The sequence below is a fragment of the Lampris incognitus genome, chromosome 13, assembly GCF_029633865.1.
Source record: "Lampris incognitus isolate fLamInc1 chromosome 13, fLamInc1.hap2, whole genome shotgun sequence".
Classification (NCBI taxonomy): domain Eukaryota; kingdom Metazoa; phylum Chordata; class Actinopteri; order Lampriformes; family Lampridae; genus Lampris; species Lampris incognitus.
The window spans coordinates 16710389-16732618 of record NC_079223.1 but is presented as its reverse complement, the minus strand read 5'-3'; the positions used below and the strand labels follow the sequence as shown (position 1 = coordinate 16732618).

The 22230-nt window shown below is 44.4% G+C and overlaps 2 protein-coding genes across 2 annotated transcripts in view; one reads left to right on the top strand and one right to left on the bottom strand.

Moving 5' to 3' along the window:
* Nucleotides 1-22230, top strand: part of cep170aa (centrosomal protein 170Aa) — a 350414-nt gene that overhangs the window by 132298 nt on the left and 195886 nt on the right. The window lies entirely within an intron of this gene.
* Nucleotides 11031-20520, bottom strand: LOC130122403 (transmembrane protein 26-like). Its single transcript, XM_056291294.1, has 6 exons — nucleotides 20263-20520; nucleotides 19278-19374; nucleotides 18882-18971; nucleotides 16063-16271; nucleotides 15583-15662; nucleotides 11031-13308 (listed from the first exon to the last, which is right to left on the bottom strand). The coding sequence occupies exons 1-6, from the start codon at nucleotides 20454-20456 to the stop codon at nucleotides 13013-13015; spliced, it is 966 nt and encodes a 321-aa protein (XP_056147269.1). The 5' UTR covers nucleotides 20457-20520; the 3' UTR covers nucleotides 11031-13012.

Here is a 22230-nt window from a genome sequence, read left to right as displayed (position 1 = left end):
CCATTGTAGGTAAAACAAAAAAGTATGGAGCTGGGGCAGGGGGGTAATATTCCGTGTAAAAACTCAGAATTTCATCACACCACAGACACCTTACCGTGTATTATGCCTGCAGACCTAATAGAGTTATACTTTGCAATCAGATTTAGCAATAAGGAAATAGTCGTGATTTTAGCTCGGAGTCACCATATTATCTATCATAAGCATCCAGATTTTGAAGAGACATTGCCATGAATTGGGCCTACTGAGAAGAAAACAACATACTGATTTGGATGTGGTGATAGCTTTTTTTTTCGCATCAGGAGCCAGAGGTGAAACGACCATATATGCAGGTAATGCGGCTGCATTGGGGCCCACAACAGTTTAGGGTCCCCACACATGAGCTCCTCTTCATTTTGCCACTATTGTATCTAAGATCTGTATCAATGGCATACGGTATGTTAAAAAAATGTGCAAAGTGTGCCCATGTGTAATTATGGACATGCGTACTACTGCGCAGCAAAATCCACACAGAAGAGTTAGCTAGCTGGCAGAGTGTCAAGACTTTGCACAGCGATGCCTTCGGTCTCTTGGGAGATACCAGTAAGACCAAGAGGTTGTGTTTGTGGCCCCTTTGCAGCTCAAGTGGATGTCATCAATCAGCGGACTCGAAACTCTGGCCCTACCAGGAGGAGCACCATTCCTGAACCTGACAGTAGACGGAGAAACACCAGAGACTCTGAGCATGAAATCCACTACTTGTTTTCCTACCACCGTCAGTACACTCTGCCGGAAGTGCATAGACCTAAACTGGCCATATTTGATGGAAATGATAACTGGGACTCTTTCTTGTTGCCATTTGGGCGCCAGGCCAGGCAGGCTGCATGAACGCTTAAGAGGAACTGTAATATGATATGTCTGCTCACTGACAGAACTTACAAGGGAAGATTATGTTCTCTTATTGGAGCAGCTCACTTAGCGTTATGGAAAAAGGGATCCCCCCCACCACCACCACCACCACAATAAGGAGAAAGTTGGGAGAACTTCGACAAGGTAGGGAGGCGTCACCTGAATTTGCAGAAGAGGTGTGATGCCTCATCACACTTGCATACCCAGGAGTGGATCTCCAGCTGCAAGACCAAATGGCAACTGATTCCTTCATTAAAGGCCCAAGAAATCAAAAAGTGGCTTATGAAGTTATGAACCAAGATCCATGCTCCCTTGCAGAGGCTCAAAAGTGTGTAGAAGCTCATGAACATAACTTCAGAGCTTCTGTGGGATGTGAAACTGAAATAAAGAACAGAGCAAGACACATTTCTTGGGCTGATGATGGAGACATCTGTGAAGACTTCACTGCTACAGGGTGCAGACCCCTCAGTATGTAACTGCTGATCAATTTGCTGCACTGACGGACCACATCAAAACCCTTGTTTATATGGTAGGGAACCTACAGTTGCAGTTTGAACATTTCCAGTCTACATATGCAGAGCACCAGCAAACTAAAGCAACAACTAACTTCCCCTGCCACCAGAGAGGAAGCAGACCATCATCAGGTCCAACGGGTATGGAATGCATGAGGATACCCATCTGTTTGTAAAGAGATGCGAGCATTACGATGCATGCAAAGCTATAGGATCAGTAAGAAGAGCCAAGCACCTTTGGACCATCTCCATTTAGACATCCTCGGGCCATTCCTGGTATTCAGCTCTGGAAACAAGTACATTCTCGTCATAATTGACCAGTTTACTCGATGGGTCGAAGCCTTTCCTATTCCTGACAAAGGGGCTGCAACAACAGCAAGGAAGCTTGTGTACAACTTTATTGCTCGATTTGGAGCCCATCTCGAGTTGCACACTGACCGGGGTCGCAATTTTGAGAGTTCTCTGTTCCAGAATGTATGCAAGCTCAGGACCACACCCTACCACCCTGCCTCTAGCAGACAGGTGAAGCAATTCAACAGAATCTTACTCCAGATGATCTGATACTATGTGAACCAGAACCAAAAGAACTGGGGCGACCATCTGCTGCTACTCATCTCAGCCTACCACAGTTCACAGCATGCAGTCACAGGGTTCACACCTAATAGACTCATGCTTGGCAGAGAAGTTCATCAACCACAGGATGTCCAGTCTGGGGTTGCAGAACTCAAATCTGACCGAATGGCGGTAGCAGATTTCCTTTACAACCTGGGAGAAGGACTCAAGGAGGCACAAAACACAACAAGGGTACATTTCCGCACTGCACAAGAAAGTCAGAGGAAGATGTACAATTTTCGAGCCCAAGAACATTCCTACAGTGTTGGAGATTTGGTGTGTAGAAGGGATGACACCAAAAAGAAGGGACTAAGCCCCAAGCTTCAAGCACCTTGGAAGGGCCTCTTGATCATTTCCACATGCCATGGCCCCATCCTCTTTGAGATTCAAGGGTTGATGCGCAGCAAGATAATGCATCATGATCACCTTAAACCATATGATAGTGAAGTAGTCCCTGCTTGAGTCAAACGTCAAAGGAGCCAAGTGCTGCAGCAATGCCAAGACCAAGCTAAGAGGATCTCTCATTGGTACCAGAGCTGCCATTACAGATTGACAATGATAAAGATCGAACAGGGGAAGGAGCTTCCCGAGAGTCATGCGATCAAGAGGAGCCACCTCAGCCGGAAGCTCTGAAGTGTCAGCAGGAAAGAAGACGAAAGGTCAGAGATATTCCAGAAAAGACCGTTAAAACTTCCAGTGGATGTGTAGTTTATAAGTCAGAAAGGTTCACGAACTAGTTATTAAAAGAGAGGCCGTTTAATCTGCAGATTTGTTAATTCATCTAGGTTCACATTAAAACATCTAGATTTAAGAGAATAATTACAGAAAGAAGGGTGTAGACATGTTCATTTGAGTCACCTGTATACTGAAGGGACTCAGTACTCCTGGAGGGGGGTAATGTAAGGCAGTTCACAATAGATAAGTTTGCCCCCCCACACACACACCCACACACAACATGTTTTGCTTGTTGCTAAATGTAGCATGCTGACTGGTCAGTGAGCATGGCGTGATCACACATGGAAAGCATAATAAAAATCTATGGTAGTTATGTTAGCTAGTTATGGTTATGTTATAGTTATGGTGTTAGTTATGGTTGAACGGTGCTCATGGGTCATCACATGGACAGTGCTAGCTTGCTGTTCTGTGCCTGAGCTAGAGTCAACAACCGAAGACGAAGTAGCCTAGCTCACTTCTAAAGGTCCGATCACGACAACAATATGAACCATCCCGTTAATCAAGTTACGCTGGAAGCCAGTATGTGGCATAGGTGGATAGCAAGGTATGTCATAAACTGACAGGTTTAATAACAGAGTGCAAATTGCACTTTCTCTGTGATGAAATTAACTGTAACATTAGCCTAACGTTTCCACTGTGTGTATTGTGCTGTGTGTAATCTATAGATAATGGTTTGCAAGATTGTGAGGAAGTGGTGATCAAAATTTTATGGGACTTTGAAAAGTAAACCCCGAAACCACAGGGCCCCCCCCCACACACACACACACATAACAAATCCCAATTTAACCCCTACATACATACATACATAGGCTTCATTTATCCACAGGGGAAATTCTGATTTACATATGTATCCCTTTAAACCACAAACAGCATAGAAAATAGCCTATAAATGCACGAACAATTTTGATGAGGGCCAAACAGAAGAAATGCAAGTAGTGTTTTTGAGTGACGGGACAGTAAGAAACTGGAGATTTTCATTAAAGCATAGTGCCTCAATGTGGCGGGTCTAAACCAAGTGCACATTGCAGGTAGTTTGCATCGTGTAGGATAGGACCTGAAGTCCTTTGAACAACTATTAACAGTTTTCGCAACATAACATTTAGGTTATTCAATGATATGAGTTATTGGTAGCTTACTTGGTGTGAGTGTGTGGGTAATGTGCATGCATGTGGGATTCAGTAGTGCAACTTTTCAAAAGTCAGTTTTTTTTCTTTCAGTCCAAGAGGAGCACACATTATACCATCCTGTTAACACTGGAAATACAACATCATACATTATGAAATTACCAGGATTCTCTCAGACCTTTTTTTTTTCAAATCGCAGCCCTCCTTTTGTTGTCTGAAACCCACACAAAGCAGTAAAACAGGAAGTTAGCACTGGGTAGACGACACTAACAATGAACAATGGCGTTTATGATTGAGATCTGGGTTTAGGGTTAAATTTAGGGTTGAGGTTAGACAGTGGTTATGTTCACGGTTAAGGTTCGGGTTAGGATAAAGTTGTTAATGTTGTCATTGTGTTGAATAGGGGTGATTTGTTGGGATACAGTTGGGGGGAATAACGTACATGTCCGTGTTTACTAACTACCGGTGTGCTGATGTCATCCAAGGAGAGCACATCTATTATGAATCGAAATGACCACCACACACACACACACACACACACACACACACACACTCATATGCATGCAGGAAATACTGTGCAACAGGGGTTCCCAAACTTTTTCCTGTCGTGACCCACATGTGGAGATACGTTTTGCCCTGTGAACCATCAAATGTTTTTTTGCAGTAAAATGAGCAACAACAACAACAAAAAAATCTCATTTGTCAAAAGATGAGACAACTAACAAGCCTCTTTGTGTTGTTTGTCAACGCAGTATTCAACTTTTCTGTCTTTAGTCGTGAAATACTAATGATCAAATGAAACAGACAGGGCATGTCAACATGAAACATCATTTTAGTGATATTTTAGAATACAGTTAAATAATTGCATTTTTGGAATTGGTTCAAAAAGTAGGAAACACAATAACACAATTACACACAATAAAATAGTACCACTCATTCCTAACCAATAGGATGCAACAGATGTGCATCAATTATACCCAGTCCAAGGGTATAATTGACGCCCCCCACCCAAGGGCAGTGTAAGCTCCCCTATCCTCTTCACAATACACAGTGACGGTGTCAGCAGCAGCAACCCCAGAAATGACCTGATCAAATTCTCTGACAACAAAGCCACCCTCAGCCTGCTCTGCAGAGACTCCACCATAGACCGCTACAGGGAGGAGATCAGGGGCTTTGTGGAGTGGTGCAGTGGACACTATCTGCTGTTAAATGTCTCAACAAAAAAAAAACTGGAGAGATGATCACTGACCCCAAATCCATTGGGGACCACCACACACCCATCAGTATCCTTGTGCAGGTGAGCTCATACAATTACCTGGAGTCCACATGGACGCACAAATGAGTTGGTGCATCCAAGTCTGTGTGTGCACGCATCCAACAGTGTCTCCATGAACAGCAACATCATAGAAGAAAGAAGAAAGCCACTTCATTTTGTCATTGTATTCTTACAATGAATTTGTTCTCTGCATCTCTGCACTCATCCCATTGCATAGGAGCAGTGGGCAGCTGCAGTGCCCGGGGACCAACTCCAGTTCTTTTTTCCATTGCCTTGCTCAGGGGTACAGGCGGGAGTATTAACCCTAACGTGCATGTCTTTTTTGATGATGGTGCCCCTGTTTTACAAATCCAGTATTGAGTCTGTCTTGTGCTACTGCATCGCCACCAGGTTTGGTAACCTGTCAGTGCAGACAAAAGCCAAGGGCCAACGTCTGATCAAGCCGACAGGGGAAATCATGGGTGTTCCACTTCCCTCCTCTCCCCAGGAGATATTTGAGGGGGCTGTCATCAGGCAGGCCCTCAAAATCCTATTTGGCCCCTCTCATGTCATCAACTTTGAGTGCCAACTCATACCCTGTGGTAGGCACTATAGGCTACCCAAATGCAGACTGAATAGGTACAGGCAGTCATTTGTCTCCCTGTCAGTCAAGCTGATTAATTGCATTGGATAGAATTGATTGAATACAGAGGTATAACGTTGATCAGCCACAGCTACAGAGGTATAAAGTTGATCAGCCACGGCATGAAGATATGGGAAGAGTAGTGGAAGCTAGGTTAAGAGGAGAGGTGATGATTAGCGAGCAGCAGTATGGTTTCATACCATGAAAGAGCACTACAGATGTGATGTTTGCTTTGAGAATGTTGATGGAGAAGTATAGAGAAGGCCAGGAGTCCCACTGTGTCTTTGTGGATTTAGAGAAAGCATAGGACAGGGTACCGAGAGAGGAGGTGTGGTATTGTATGAGGAAGTCTGGAGTGGAAGAGAAGTATGTAAGAGCACGATATGTATGAGGGCAGTTTGACAGTGGTGAGGTGTGCGGTTGGATTGACAGATGGGTTGAAGGTGGAGGTGGGATTACATCAAGGATTCACTCTGAGCCCTTTCTTGTTTACAATGGTGATGGACAGGTAGATGGATGAGAGCAGGCAGGAGTCTCCATGGACTATGGTGTTCGTGGGTGACATTGTGATCGGTAGCGAGAGTAGGGTGCAGGTTGAGGAGAGCCTGGAGAGGTGGAGGTATGCACTGGAGAGAAGAGGAATGAAAGTCAGTAGGAGAAGGACGCAATACATATGCATGAATGACAGGGAGAACAGCAGAATGATGAGGATGCAAGGAGTCGAGGTGATGAAGGCATATGAGTTTAAATACTTGGGGTCCGCCGATCAAAGTAACGGAGTGCAGACGAGAGGTGAAGAAGAGAGTGCAGGCAGGGTGGAGTGGGTGGAGAAGAGTGTCAGTAGTGATTTGCGACAGAAGGGTACCAGTAAGAGTTAGAGGGAAGGTTTACAAGATGGTAGTGAGACCAGCTATGTTGTATGGTTTGGAGATGGTGGCATCGATGAAAAGGCAGGAGGTGGAGCTGGAGGTGGCAGAGTTGAAGATGCTAAGATTTTTGTTGGGAGTGATGAAGAAGGACAGGATTAGGAACGAGTATATTAGAGGGACAGCTCAGGTTGGACGGTTTGGAGACAAAGCAAGCAAGGCAAGATTGAGATGGCTTGGACATGTGTGGAGGAGAGATGCTGGGTATATTGGGAGAAGGATGCTGAATATGGAGCTGCCAGGCAAGAGAAAAAGAGGAAGGCCAAAGAGGAGGTTTTTGGATGTGGTGAGGGAGGACATGCAGGTGGCTGGTGTGACAGAGGAAGATGCAGAAGACAGGGAGAAATGGAAACGGATGATCCTCTGTGGTGACCCCCTAATGGGAGCAGCCAAAAGTAGTAGTAGTAGTAGTAGTAGTAGTAGTAGTAGTAGTAGTAGTAGTAGTAGTAGTAGTAGTAGTAGTAGAGAATTGATTGAATTGAGCCCTGTGATGGCCTGGCGGCCTGTCCAGGGTGTCTCCCTGCCTGCCGCCCAACGACTGCTGGGATAGGCTCCAGCATCCCGCGACCCTAAGTAGGATAAGCAGCTTGGATAATGGATGGATGGATGAATTGAATTGAATGAATGATCTTTAGTGTCACCATACTCAGGTGCAATGAAACATTTCCCAGGGTGACATGGAGTTCCCCCATTAGACTGTGATCCTCGTCATGGGGAGACCGGGGGAGTGAAACTTTCGTGTAGCTGTTGACTTTATGTTCATTTTTAACAATACTAACATATTACGATTTTGCAGCAGGTACTTTTTTGTGTGTGTGTCTATGTCTTAATCAGGAATCAGGAACAATTTATTGTCGTTTCTTTCGTGTACTTGTGTACACAAAAGAAATGAAATTCCATTTCCTCCAGTCCACAGCAGTGCGATACAAAAGACAAAAACACACAGCCAAAACTTCCCAAAAACGACACCACCAAAAAACATACAAAAAAAAAAGAAAGAAAGAAAACCCCCCACAAACAGTTAACGACACAGTGCAAAAACTCCACTGTCCAGCGAAGGAACAGCAGCCAGGATGACTGTCAGAACTGGTTCGTTCTCTGGATAGCGGAATTTTTGGACTGTGTTGTGTGTGTGTGTGTGTGTGTGTGTGTGTGTGTGTGTGTGTTTTGCTTTCTTTTGTTCCTGATTCCTGATTAAGACAGACAAAAAAAATCTAACATTTAAATGTTCAATGTTGCATAAGCAGCACTTGATGTCCAAGACAATAAAGTTTATCTTCTCTTAAAATAAATGTTTTCTTTACACTATGTATCTAAATTTAAAAAAAACATACAATAACAAAATAGAAAATAAATGTGCCCCTTTTTTATACTGTCTACAAAAAAGAAGAAGAAGAAGAAGAAGAAGAAAAGAAAGGCCATCCTAGGTCCCACCACCCACCTGGTCGCCTGCTGTGACCAACTTGTGGGTCCTGGACCTATGGTTTGAGAACCGCTGCTGTAGAGTAGCTGTGGCCTCGGCTCATGAAATATGTAGAGGACTCCCTCTGGTGGTTTCCACAACCAAACCATTTGTCTTACGTCCAAGACTGAGCAGATTGTTTACAGACTAGTCAAGTTGTGAAAATCCTGCTCCTCACCTTTAAGGCCCTTAATAACCTACCTCCTTTATATCTTCCCGAACTCCTTCATATCCACATGCTCTCCCACACTCTCCCACACTCTCCTCCTCTGCTCTCTAACTCACTACACCATCGTCCCGCTTGACTACCATGGGGACTAGAGCCTTCAGTCGTTCTGCCCCCCGCCCATGGAACTCCCTCCCACAAGACATTCACAACATTGACTCTGTGTTGGAACTCTTAATAGATTCGCCCCCATCTAGTGTCAGTTTTGAGTACTGCAGCCTATTAACTCTTTCAACTTTCAAATCCCATCTCAAAACGTACCTTTTCAAACCGGCATATTCAGTCCAATCCACGCTTCACTGAGTTTTGTGCAGATGATGATTTTATACTTATCTGTTGTGTTAACTTTTTATTGTCTACCCTGCTTTGTTTTGATTGTATGTTGTCTGATGCAGTGCTGTTTTTTTTTTACTGTGTTCTGTAAGGTGTCCTTGAGTGCTCTGAAAGGCGCCCACAAATAAAATGTGTTATTGAGTGACATAGCAGCATACTGTTAAAAATCAATTGTCATCCATTTGAAAACCTTAAAATTATTTTTGCAGACATACAGCATGCTCTATTGCCCTGGGGCTCTTCTGAATATAATTTTGAAAAATCACGTTTTGTGTAAAACAATTATTATTTATTAAAAGGGACAGAATACAGATGATCTGATGCTTTATTTAAAAAAATTAGCATTCATGTCATAGGAAAAGTCGTTGCACTCATTCTGAACTTCACACCACCATGACGTTCGAGTCGGAGCACAAGGCCAAGGCCCCATCTTCCTCTGAAGGGACGATTTTTCTTTTTCCTTTCTTAATATCAAGCGATAAATATAATAAGTGTATAATAAGTCAGTTTGCCTAGGAACATGACCTCAACGCTTTAGCCACATTTATATATTAAACTAGCCTTTTCTCTGTTAGCTAATATAGCCATAGCCAACGCCATAATGCTAGCTATAATAAATGAATGCGGCATGCGACATCAAAAAGACATGCACGTTAGGGTTAACACTGCTGTCTGTGTCCCTGAGCAAGGCAACAGGAAGAAATAACTGGACTTGGTCCTCTAGTGCTGCGCGGCAGCTGCCCACTGCTCCTAGCTACACAGCTAGGATGGGTTAAATGCAGAGAGTACATTTCATTTGTATGTATGTGTACAAAATTATCAATAAAGAGTATTGTAACGATCACGAATGAATAGGTTCGGTAGCTCTCGAGTAGGACCCTTTAGTCGAGTGGTTAGCGTTGTCTCCCGCGGTGCGGGAGATACGGGTTCGCGTCCCGGCTGCGGCAGTTCCTGTGGTTGCCTCCTGGATTCGCGTCGGTGTCAGAAGTGGGATACGCGCTTTCGATTATCAGGGGGCAGTCCGGCACCGTCGCCACAGCCGGGACGCGAACGCGTACACACCGCTCGACCAAAGGGTCCGACACGTTAGCCAAGGGCTACCAAGCCTATTCCTCCGTGATCATTACAGTACTGTGTTCTATGCGTGTGTCGTCGTTGTTGCCGGGTCAGTTTTCTGTGGAAGATTTTACAGTGATGTCTCCCCCTCACCTCTCCATCCTCTCTGAAAGTACGACAGTCACCCTGTCCCACCCAGTCAACGGAGCCGTCCCCAATTAAAGAGAGCCCAACAGCACCGCAGGGACCCTGCACGGCGAAACTCTCCACATGCGCCCCAAAAAGGCTGCGTGCGTCATTTAGTTTCGAGGATTTTGCTTTACAAACCTAACATCTCAAAAGAGATTATGTACATGAAATAACCAGTGAAACAATATGCAATAGTAACATGCAAATTTGACGTTCACGTGATCGAAGATATTATTGGTCTTTCACTTGGGATATGTAGATCGATATTGATGCTTTCCCGTCAGTGGCGCCCCCAAGGGGTGGCTAGGGGTGGCCACGGCCACCCTGATACTATCCCTGCCCCCCCCCCCCCGCTGGCCCCCCCAGCCACGAGTCGCATATGCAGAATATGCTTCTGATTATGCAGAATATGCTTCTATCTGATATTTTACATTAGGTGCTGTTCATTTAAATCAATAATGTATATTTCTCTTAACTCTCATATTGACAGTTTTCAACTAGCCTATACAGTATACTACAACAGCATCATAGAATTCCCGAAATTCAGTCATGGCTTTTGGTTTTGGTGTGCCACCCCAAGATTTTCAGTGGCCCCGTTTGGCCACCGCTATGAAACATTTCTGGGGGCGCCACTGTTTCCGGTATTCACTCTGCAGTGTAAAGTAAACGAAGAACAAACGGCACTCCGAAATTAAAACATGCCACTGCTGATAAGATCAGAATGACTCAATGACCATTAAAAAAATAACTTCTTCAGGCTGTAAATCAGCACTATTGAACAATACTTAGTGAAAATGTCCCCCTGGGGAACAGTGTGCCCTTTCTGTTGACCATAGCACCACTGCCACTCGAATTGTCCGTGATTGAGGCCATGCTTTTCAAATGCCCAGAGTTCAGCTTCAGGGCACATTTGAAAACGTCGCCCTGCATTGATAACAGTCTTATTCAACCATTATCCCCAAATGCCACCGAGCCGCACAAAATCCATAACTGTAATTATACAATATCAATACGGTTAAGATAAAAAAAAAGGCATTAGTGCATCATTGTTGGGTGGGAAAGACAATTCTGGTAAAAACGATAGTCTTTTTAATATGACAAAAAATATATATATAAGAGGCTGAATCAACAATTTCTACGGTACATACAATTGCCAGCTCTCACAGTTAAATCTGATATCTTTCAATAGCTGAGATAACGACTGAAATGCAAAGTGATCTCAGTTATCTGTTTAAAATCATCACATGCTTCAGGGATTCATCTTCATAATTGATATGCCAACCACAACAATAAATCCAACTCATTACCTGGGGGTGGTTCTATCATACAGTATGTGTTGTTTTTCAGACAGCTAATGATAATATTATATGGAATTTGTTTGTTGATTTCTTTGTTTGTTTTTTTTCTGCTAGTCTCTGTGACACAAAAACAGAATCATCTCAAACCCCGAACATGTTTCCCCTATTGGCACTGAAGCATAGTGTTCGCCTTTAAAAGAGCAAAATTGAAGCAGTGCAAAAATTCCTAAGTGGCCTGTTCCTGACTTTGCTGCTCACAACCGTCCAAGATAAATAACTCATGATGGCCACCTCAACAACACCCCAAGCCCAGGGCTGACCTTATGTCATCTTTTATCAAACAGCCCACAAACACAGATAGTTTCACAATGGGCTCTTAACTTCCCCTTTGAGACGCAACAAGAAAATTGGTCTCCTTCGGCTCTCCAAAACCTCTCCATCATTTCTATAGTCCTCTTTCACCCCTTCTTCCTGCACTTCCAGTGCCTCACATCCTCTCAACAAGACCCCTAAGGCCCTGTTATAAATGTTCCCAACCACTTTGAGGCCGTGTATGAGCCGGGCTAAACTCACATGCCCTTTTTAGAAGACCATCGTTTTTTTTCTGAGTGTTTTCACTGGCTTAATTTTCGCTAGGCAAGCTAAAGTCAATACCTAATATTTGCCAATATGTCAGATTTCCCTGGTATTTTTCAGTGTCAATCACTTGGACTCAAACACCTACTTCCTTCCTTGGTTTAAGGTAATCCTTCATTGCTGTAATGTCCCATTGGTTATTCAGTCAAACCAGTCGCAGTTGGGACACTGAAAACTGAGGCCACGTTCTGAGTAACTTAAAGCGGGTTGAAATAGGGGCGTCCGGGTGGCATGGCGGTCTATTCCGTTGCCTACCAACATGGGAATCGCTGGTTGGAATCCCCGTGTTACCTCCGGCTTGGGCGGGCGTCCCTACAGACGCAATTGGCCGTGTCTGTGGGCGGGAAGCCGGATGTGGGTATGTGTCCTGGTCACTGCACTAGCACCTCCTCTGGTCGGTTGGGGCGCCTGGTCGGGGGGGGACTGGGCGTGATTCTTCCACGCGCTATGTCCCCCTGGCGACACTCCTCACCGTCAGGTGAAAAGAAGCGGCCGGCGACTCCACATGTATCGGAGGAGGCATGTAGCAGTCTGCAGCCCTCCCCGGAGCGGCTGAGGGGGTTGGAGCAGCGACCAGGACAGCTCGGAAGATCAGGGTAATTGGCTGTGTGCAATTAGGGAGAAAAAGGAGGGGGGGGAATGGGTTGAAGTACATACGTAACATAACACACTTTTCCATATTTAATGGTTGAGTACATTTGCGTGGTACTTTTCTTGTTTGACCAAACTCTGTGGAAACCCTCGCCGGCTTCTGATTTTCCAACCTATCAAGTTTTATGTGAAGTCCAGACAGACCAACGAGAAAGTGGCACCAAGGGAAAACATGAACGGCAGGATATACGCTGTGTGTAAGGGTGGAATGTGAACTTATCTCCCTGGTGGCATGAGAGAATGGCTGCTCACTGTTTTACCGTCCCTAATAATGTTGTTAGCTCACAGTGAGCTGATTACACGTTTGTTTTCACTCCGTAAACTACATTATTGGGTGCAGAAAAGAGTGAGAAAACACTTCCTGTTTCTACTGCTGTTGTAACCTATTTCCTGTAACAAAAGACTTAATGTAAATAAACTCTCTACTCTCCTCTTCAACCCCACCACCTCCTCAGGTTATTCTATGTACTCATGGGACAACGGCGACCTCCTCGATGCTACTATTAGCAGGCCTGAAGTCTTGGCAAATAACAGCCAGCCGGTACAAGTTCAGTATGACAACCAGGAAGTTCTTGATGGCAAAGAAGATCAGCATCTGGTGGAAGACGTTGAAGTAGGTCATGACCGTGAGCCGAACCACCAGGAAGGGCCCGTCCTGGATGAAGAGGGCCTCGACGATGGTCCAGATATCAGTGCTGTGTTTGGTCAATAAGGAAATCTTCTGGATCCCTTCCTCGCCCTCACCGGCTGGCTTGGAGTTCACCACTATTGGACGGGAAGGACAAAGGAGAGGAGAGAATAGAACCCATTGTGTGAAAGTTAAGTGCACGGAAATACCGAAATGTGTAACGATCATTTTAACCACTGTTTCTTTGTTTGAATTGGCTTTTCAGTTTTCAAGTCGTTTGTGCAGACTTTATTGCCCTGGTATCGATGTATACATGTAGAGCACTTTATGCATTATCCTTTTAGCGTTTTCCTCCCTTAATCAATAACGTTTAACCCCCTTGTTTTGTTTTTTTCTTCTCTTACACAGCTGACTGCACAACCATGGACATTAAACCTATGGCGTATGGCGGATCCCATAACTAATCTCCAGTTATTCACTTTCTTTTTTGGGGGGGGTCCCCTTTTTATCCCCAATTGTATCCGGCCAATTACCCCACTCTTCCAAGCCGCCGTCCCGGTCATTGCTCCACCCCCTCTGTCAATCCGGGGAGGGCTGCAGACTACCACACGCCTCCTCCGATACATGTGGAGTCGCCAGCCGCTTCCTTTCACCTGACAGTGAGTAGTTTCGCCATTACCTGTGCCCCTGTCCATAGGGTTAGTGGTTGTGTCGTCAGGAAGGGCATCTGATGTAAAATTTTGCCAAATCAGTAGGCGGATTGACAAGACCATACCAGATCGGTCGAGGCCCGGGTTAACAGTGGCCGCCATTGGTGCTGTGCCCTCACATAGTACCAACAGAAACTATAAAATCCGCTGTGGCGACCCGTGAAAAACAGGGAACAAGCCGAAAGAAGGAGTGAGGAGTTTCACCAGGGGAACATAGCGCGTGGGAGAATCACACTATTCCCCCCAGTTCCCCCTCAAACAGGCGCCCCGACTGACCAGAACAGGTACTAGTGCAGCAACCAGGACACACACCCACATCCGGCTTCCCACCCACAGACACACCCAATTGTGTTTGTAGGAACGCCCGACTAAGCCGGAGGCAACACGGAGATTCGAACTGGCGATCCCTGCGTTGGTAGACAATGCAGTAGACCACTATGCTACCTGGACACCCCTTATCATCCAATTTTCATGCATACAGTGTCCCATATAAGCGACCCAAGTCAAGCTCCTGGTGTATGAAAACCCAGTTCGGATGCATGCTGACTGAAATGCAGGCACTCCGCTCGTTGCTCAGACAGCACACGGGCTCTACACATAAGGGACACGTTTTGCATGCACCCCCAAACAAAGTGACGTGCACATAACCCGTCACAGAGACTCGCTGAACGGAAGGGATTCACTTAACGCATCCAGCTAAGTGCTTCAAATGCATTCAGACTTTAATGGCAGTTATTTAGAACTTCATTACCGTCCATTTACACACTCTCCAAGGTTGGGGCTGTGAATCATTGACGTGACTTGTATGCCTGCAGCGCAGTTCCCTGTTTCTGCTCTGCTTTGGCTGTCTTTTTCTTTCTTTATCTTTCTTTCTTTCAGTTATGTGTTCCTTTTTTTTTATTTGTTTCTGGTTTGGGCGCTGTAAGTTCTCTGGAACCCTATGACCTGTTTCTATCACATCAAACTGGGGCATTTGCCGTCTTCTCTGTAAAACAGATTTCGAAAGATTGCCTGCGAACTGATGATGGTTTCCCCCATTGGCCAAGCAACCGCAGCTGGAGAAACTCTAGACGGTTTACATAACTGACAGATGAGACTGCATCTCTGTCTGACAGGCCCCAGCCTGCATGCGGCTAGCCGGTTATGTGCTCGGCCTTCCTGTTAATGACTTATTTGATAACAAACGAGGTTGTTGTTGGTTTTTATTGTGCTGCAGAGAGGTCATGCTGTCGTTGCATTTCTTTGTGGTTGGATCCAAGAAGTGAATACAGATTGCTGGGGTCGATAACGCAAAACAAAGCGAGGAGGGATATGAGGGTCGGCTCAGCTGTTTCCCCACTGCTTATTTACAGACTCTCACGGAGGGTCACCGACATCCCCTCGCGCTTTTTGCCAATTTTTAAGCAGTTTGTTTGGATTGTCTCAGATTGGTTCGAGGTTTCATAAGACAAGAAGAGGTTGTTACTGCTTAAGGGCCAAAAAAAAGAAAAAAAGAAATATCGGTTCAAAGGAAATTAAGAAAGGGCTCCCACTTGCGCACACGCATGCAAACCCTAACAAACAGAAACACTGGCACAACACATATGCAAGCAAACACATACTTAAATGCTGCTTGCTCAACTTTACACCTTTTTGGCTAATGGTAACTGTCGTTCATTGTTGTTACCACACACAAACACAACCACACACACACATACTGACCAGCCAGATGTAGGGGGAACTGTAACATACTCCAAGTCCATATAGCTAAGATGATGTAGACCAGCTGAGGGCTATTTTCTCTGGGGAAAAAAAATAACAGTATAGTAACATTTAGAGCTATGAATTTCAATAAAAGTTAATGAGTCTAAATAAATTCTGTCACATTAAATCCCTACAGCTTGCCATTGCAATTCCACCAGTAATAAAGTGATATTACACAGATAGTGATGTTGTGCAGATGAAATGTGTTCGTGTGTCTTTTAACCTTTTGTACTCATGTAAGGGTTGTTAGGAGTGCACGCCTGTGTGTTTATATTTGTGTGTGTGTTTTTTTTCCAAATCTATCAATTTTACCTGCATCACATACGTTTCACCATACTTAACAGTGTATGCATGTAATCTAGTCTCGCCACACCTGTAGCTATAAGGACAGGTATGAAAAAAGCTTGGTGAAATCAAACAACATCGTCAGCCACCCACTTGACATCTGACAGAGTCTCACTGGTGAATTCCAGGATGTCTGCCGCCGTGCCGACAAAAATAAGGAGGAGTTGTGACAGCTCGTCACGCGTGACCCCGCCGCCTAGGGGGAGAAGCCATTTCCCTACAATGAGGAGGATGAGCAGGATCTGATGGAGTGCAAGGATCCAGTCATTGGGACAGACTGTGGACAACAGCTGGTCAAAACCCTAGAGGAAGAAGAGGGAGGTGTGAGGGGTGCTTTGTAAGTAAACTCAAAGACGAGGCTTTGTGTGGATAAAGAATTAAAAAAAGCCCTTGTTTCCAGGTACAGTACAGGTACACATCAGGTACAACACGTATATTGTTGTAAAGTGCCGTGGAAAAGCGACACTGCAAACAACTACAGACATGCAAACCTGCAGCCTCATCTCCAAATGAAAATGCTCCAAGATAGAGACACATAATGTTGTAGTTATTTTCCATTATAAATGTCTTTCTTTTTTCCGCAGCAAATTATACAGTGGCAGATAAGTATCGCTAACATCCAGATTTTAAATTTACACTATTCCATGAGATACTTTTGAGAACGAACTTTTCTTAAACTGCAGAAACCAATCACAAACACCACACAGGTAGGACAAAAGTTTATGATTTTGCTTCTCTGCGTTAAGCAGAAAAGCAGATGCATAAGGGTTAATTCCAATTTTTATTTTCAAACTGGCACAATCTCTCATCTCATCTCATCTCCAGCCACTTCTCCGGGGTTGGTTCGCAGTGGTAGCAAGCTAAGTAGGACACTCCAGACGTCCCTTTCCCCAGCAACGCCCTCCAGCTCCTCCTGGGGATCTCAAGGCATTCCCAGGCCAGAGTGGACATGTAGTCCCTCCAGCGAGTTGTGGGTCTACCCCAGGGTCTCCTCCCAGTTGGACGTGCCCGGAAAACCTCCAAAGGAAGGCGCCCAGGAGGCATCCTAATCAGATGCCCAAACCACCTCAACTGACTCCTTTCAATGTGAGGGAGCAGCGGCTCTACTCCGGATGTCCAAGCTCCTCACCCTATCTCTAAGGCTGAGCCCTGACACCCTACAAGGAAACTCATTTCAACAACAATCTCTCCCTTTCGGTCGCTACCCAAAGCTGATGACCATAGGTGAGGGTTGCAATAAAGACTGACTGGTAAACCTAGAGCTTTGCCTCCCGGCTCAGCTCCCTCTACATCACAACGGTCCGGTAAAACATCTGCATTACTGCTGATGCTGCACCAATCCGCCTGTCAATCTCCCGCTCCATCCTACCCTCACTCGTGAGCAAGACCCCAAGAAACTTGAACTCCTTCACTTGAGGCAACAACTCATCCCCAACCCGGAGAGAGCAATCCACCATTTTCCAGCAGAGAACCATGGCCTCACATTTGGAGATGCTGGCACAATCTCTTGTTTTTTATTTTCAATACTGGGTGATTTCTTTTCTTAAGTATATTTACGACTCTGTGATTTATCTTTACCCATAATCCGTCTGTAGGCCCAAAAATGCTCTATAGCATTGATTCAAAATGTCTGCCTCCTGGTCTTTCAGTTGGTACTCAGTGTAGCAACGCCGAAGTCTAATAGATCTGAGTGAGTGACAATCTTGGGAGTGGCTTCCAGTTATTCTTACACTGTCCAAACAGACCAGTGCCTCATTTGGCTGCCAGCCAAAGACTGTATTTGTGTGGCTTGCAGTTTTTGTTACGGCTCCTTGATTTGGATGCAGAGGGTAGAGGAACTGGATACGGAAAACATTAATTCAACAAACACTGGTTAGGGGCGGTATGGTACAGTATGGTATGGTATGTGTAAATCCACTACATGGGACTCAGAGCAACGGTTGCTGCTTTTGGTTTGCAAATTCTAATCTCCTACCACAGATGTATGGAAAGAAGCAAGAACAGCAGAGGAAAAATGCAGCGACAAAGTGTGCGCTCTGGCTTAGTGATTCAAATCCCACCTTAATGATGTAGCCGATGCAATTCCGTGGACCCACATCTGATTGATTTTTTTTTTTTGTCAACCCCTAGATTGGTCTGTTCATTCAGTTTCTCTTCACAACGCCAGCTGTGCAATAATTATAAATTACGGCTGACAGTTGCAATGGTAAAGTTATAAAACAGTCACGTGAAAACAAGTAAACTTCCTCAGTCTGTCTCCGTCTGCATGTTTGCCCTGTATTATAAAAGATCCATGGGATACCGGTTAAATAGCGCCACTTTGTCTTGATGTGCGGTTGATGTTTATGCTTCTATTTTCAAACCAACGGATAATTTCACATTATCTGGCTTTTACACCTTTTTTTTACATAGCTTTTGACCATTTCCATGAAAATTCACATGATGCCACGATGCTATGATGGAAGAAAAATGTGCTTCAGGATTTTAAATCGGGCCACATGGACTCTTTAGACTTGAAAGCCAATATGGATTTTCCAAATTGATCCCACACACATGAGCAGCTATGTAATTTGTTTGGGCTGCAAAGCAAAGGATTCTCACAGGTGTCTTCTGAACTGAATACGCCACTAAAGCGATCTCTCATTTTCAACACACAACTGGATTCGGTTAATTTTCCAGCTTCTCTTCCCAAAGCATTCCCCTGGGTGATCTATACATGATGTCATCTCAGCAGTTTACAAGAGAATAAACCCATTAATGAACTACTGGGCCACCATCTTCTTATAAAAAAGCCAAAACAAAATCGAGGTCGTACTGAGACCTTCCACTTACTGCAGTGGTAGGTAGGTTTGCAGTGACAGGTGTTTAGCCCAATTGGTGCCAAGTGTAAGTTGAAGTTATTTTGCCCTCACCTTCACGTGGTTTTGGCCAGTGAGGTTTCCCGTGGTCGTGTTCGCGGTGATCACCCTCAGCACATTCTCCCAAGAGTCCAGTTTTTTGCACTGAAATGATGAAACGATACTTCTGAGGTCAGCGAGTATGAAACCGTATAAGTAACAGATGGATGAATGCTGAACTGCTGAATGAATGAGTGATTTAGGTCTCCGTAGTCAGGGTTTAGCCTATCCTGCCCTCATATGTCATATATTTCTAAGTTGTTACGAAACTATGAGAAATGTTTTCCTGAGTCAGACAAACTATTTTCATTTGTGTGTGTGTGTGTGTGTGTGTGTGTGTGTGTGTGTGTGTGTGTGTGTGTGTGTGTGTGTGTGTGTGTGTGTATGTATGTGTGTGTGTGTGTCTTGTACCTGAGTGTTCCTGGATTTGTTGTGCCGGTGATGCAGCTCCAAGATCCAGATGGAGGGAATGATACTGATGAGAAACAGAAGGATGACTGGGGAAAACCTGGAGGACCATCAAGAGCACTTAGTCAGCACAGCTTCACAAGGAAAAAGACAGGATATAAATAAAGTATGAGACATACTGATGGGTAAATGTGGTTGACATGAAAAACAATGGAAACGCAGGGAGTGAATGTATGTCAACAGTTTACTGACCCATTCAATGACACAACAGCCTTTGTCAGCTTGTCATGTACACCCAGTGGTCCACACGAATAGGCAAATGCAAAGGGAACCCCCCCAAACAACATAACGTAGCAAATGTAAAAAAATCTCAGCCCCGTGTCTCTTGAAATTTCTGTCTCAGTCAGTAAAAGACATAAAAAACAGCCATCATTGCCCCCATATCTATGTGAAAGCACTGAATAGGTGGGCGAGAGAATGTGACTCTAAATCAAAAAGTTTTATTGGTTTATCTGCATACTTTTATTACTCTGCTACTCATAACATGGTACACAGGAGCAGACCCCCAAAAACACACCAACGTAAATAATACTGGACTGGTACAAGCCTGGTCTAAATATCTATATGGGTGTGGATGCAGAAGGATGAGTCAGATGAATGTGTCTGTACCAGTTTAACAATGGGACAGACAGGCAGTATACAAACTTTTGAGGGGGGGGGTGGCTGGAGCTGGTGGTAAAGCACTGGGAAAAAGAAAAAAACTGTACAAAAAGTGTACAAAATCTGAGAAAAGCAATGTATTTTAACAACCGTTTAACAGCAAAAAAAAAAGAAGAAAAAAGGGGGGGTCCCAACTAGAATATCTAAAACACTGCTAATCCACATAATGTGTAAGTTTTATTTTAACGTTATAAGCAAGCGAATATATATTAGAGGACAATTGCGGACACGCGCGCGCGCGCACACACGCGCGCACGCACACACTCACCATTTATAATCTTTTCCCTTTCGCCTCTTCAGCGTGATGATCATTTCCACAGCAAGGGGCAGAAAGAGCACCGTGAGCAGCCAGTAAGTGTTGTCATTCTTCACCCATGTCACCCTCCAGACTCCTATCAACGAGACGAGGATGAAGAGAGCCCTTGTGATGACCGCACAGGTAAACTTGACAAAACGAATCATGGCGGCAGCAGCGGCACCGGCGGCGGCTCGGCAGTACTATCGCGCGCGGCGGAAGCGGCTCGGGGTCCCGTTACTCCTCTGCAACAGATGTCAACCAAGTGTTCTAGGCAAGTCCTGTGGTCAGTCCCCGCCCCGCCACAGGAGACGTTGTGCCGGGGACGTTTCCAAACGTATTCTCCAGACTTCCTCGGACGCATTTGTGAGGCCGGCTTAATTGAGGCTACTTGAAATAAACAACGAAATAAATAAACAAATAAAGCTTTACTTGTTAAGCAGCCTACCAAAGTTGAGGACAGGTTAAACACAAGGGGACTCTGCGTTAAATAAACTTAATTTCGAGAGTTGAAGGAGGCTAACTTAAAAGCCGTTACACCGTAAACCCGAATAAATTGAGTTTCTCTTAAAAAAAACCAAAACAAAACAAAACAAAACAAAACATTAAGGCACGGGAAGAGATTTTGTTTAGCGTTTATTTGGGTCGGAATCATGTCCAAGTTTGAGAAACATTTATGAAGGCCATTAAGGATCCATTCGGGAAAATAAAAGGGAACCAACTTTACTGAAAGTATTGACGATATCTTGTTGGAAAAGCCAATTAAAATTTTGACGTAACCCCAAAAATACACGTAATACACCGAAGAGATGCGCGGTTTACAATGGAAGCTACCATTTCTATATATTCTTGGGGGGGGGGCTTCCAAAATACCTTCGTGAGTAAGCGCATCGACAAATCGACAAATATATGCTGTTACAGGACAAGGAAGATTTTTTTTCATTAAACAACGTTATAATCCAAACATTGTAATCCCTGATAAGAAAATGAGCGGAATTTATATTTTCTGCCCCAACACCTATAGTCTCTCTCAGCCTCCCCCTCGTTTTCTATCACGTGGTATTACCCATGCGGTCGCTTTCTTTTTTTTCTCTATTTTATTACGGACAATGGCATATACGATACATAAAGGACACGCATAGACACACAAAATACAACGTCAATAACGCGAGTCCCAGGGGTACAGGCAAAGCGGGAGGAAAATATACAAGTAAAACAAGGGACTTCATTCAAAAGTCTAAATCAAAGCATCAACTTCACTCAAAGATGCTCCAATATGAGCTCTTCCAGGCAGTAAAGGTTACGTATAATAGCACAGTCTTCATAGCGTTAGAGTTCTTTGAATATTTCGTGGTATCCACACATTCAACGAGTTCATTCATGAAAACCGGAAACAATGGGTTAGAGCCAATGAATTCGCATTTGTGGGTGTGGTATTTTGCACGTAAAAATAAGAGATTTACAACAAAAAATATTTTACTTCATTTTCCCAAAAAGAAAAATCTGCGGTGAAATATGTTTGGATGGACTCCAGAATGTCTGACCAAGGTTCCTCTGTATGAGAACAATTCCGCAGCAAATGTGAAACAGCTTTATCTGAAGTTGTACAAAACGAGCAGCCAGACTCAATGCCCCTTTTATATCCCTTAAGGAAAGATGTTGCTGGGGAGAACTGATTCAAATGTAACTTCTCTCACTTCATTAGTAAGAAGAACACTTGAGAGGCAAGGACCGTGCTTCCCCGAGGCACATTCTCTATTATGCCACTCCAAAATGGGATTATGTAAGGAATTGTCATTTTGGAACAAAGCCCTAATGTTTCTATTAATACTCCGATACTCTGCTGAAAAGCACAATCTACCCATAGCAGTATCCGATAACTGGGCAGGGTAAGTACACGGCCATAGGAAGTTTATACCCCTCAGCGGCGTTATGATACCA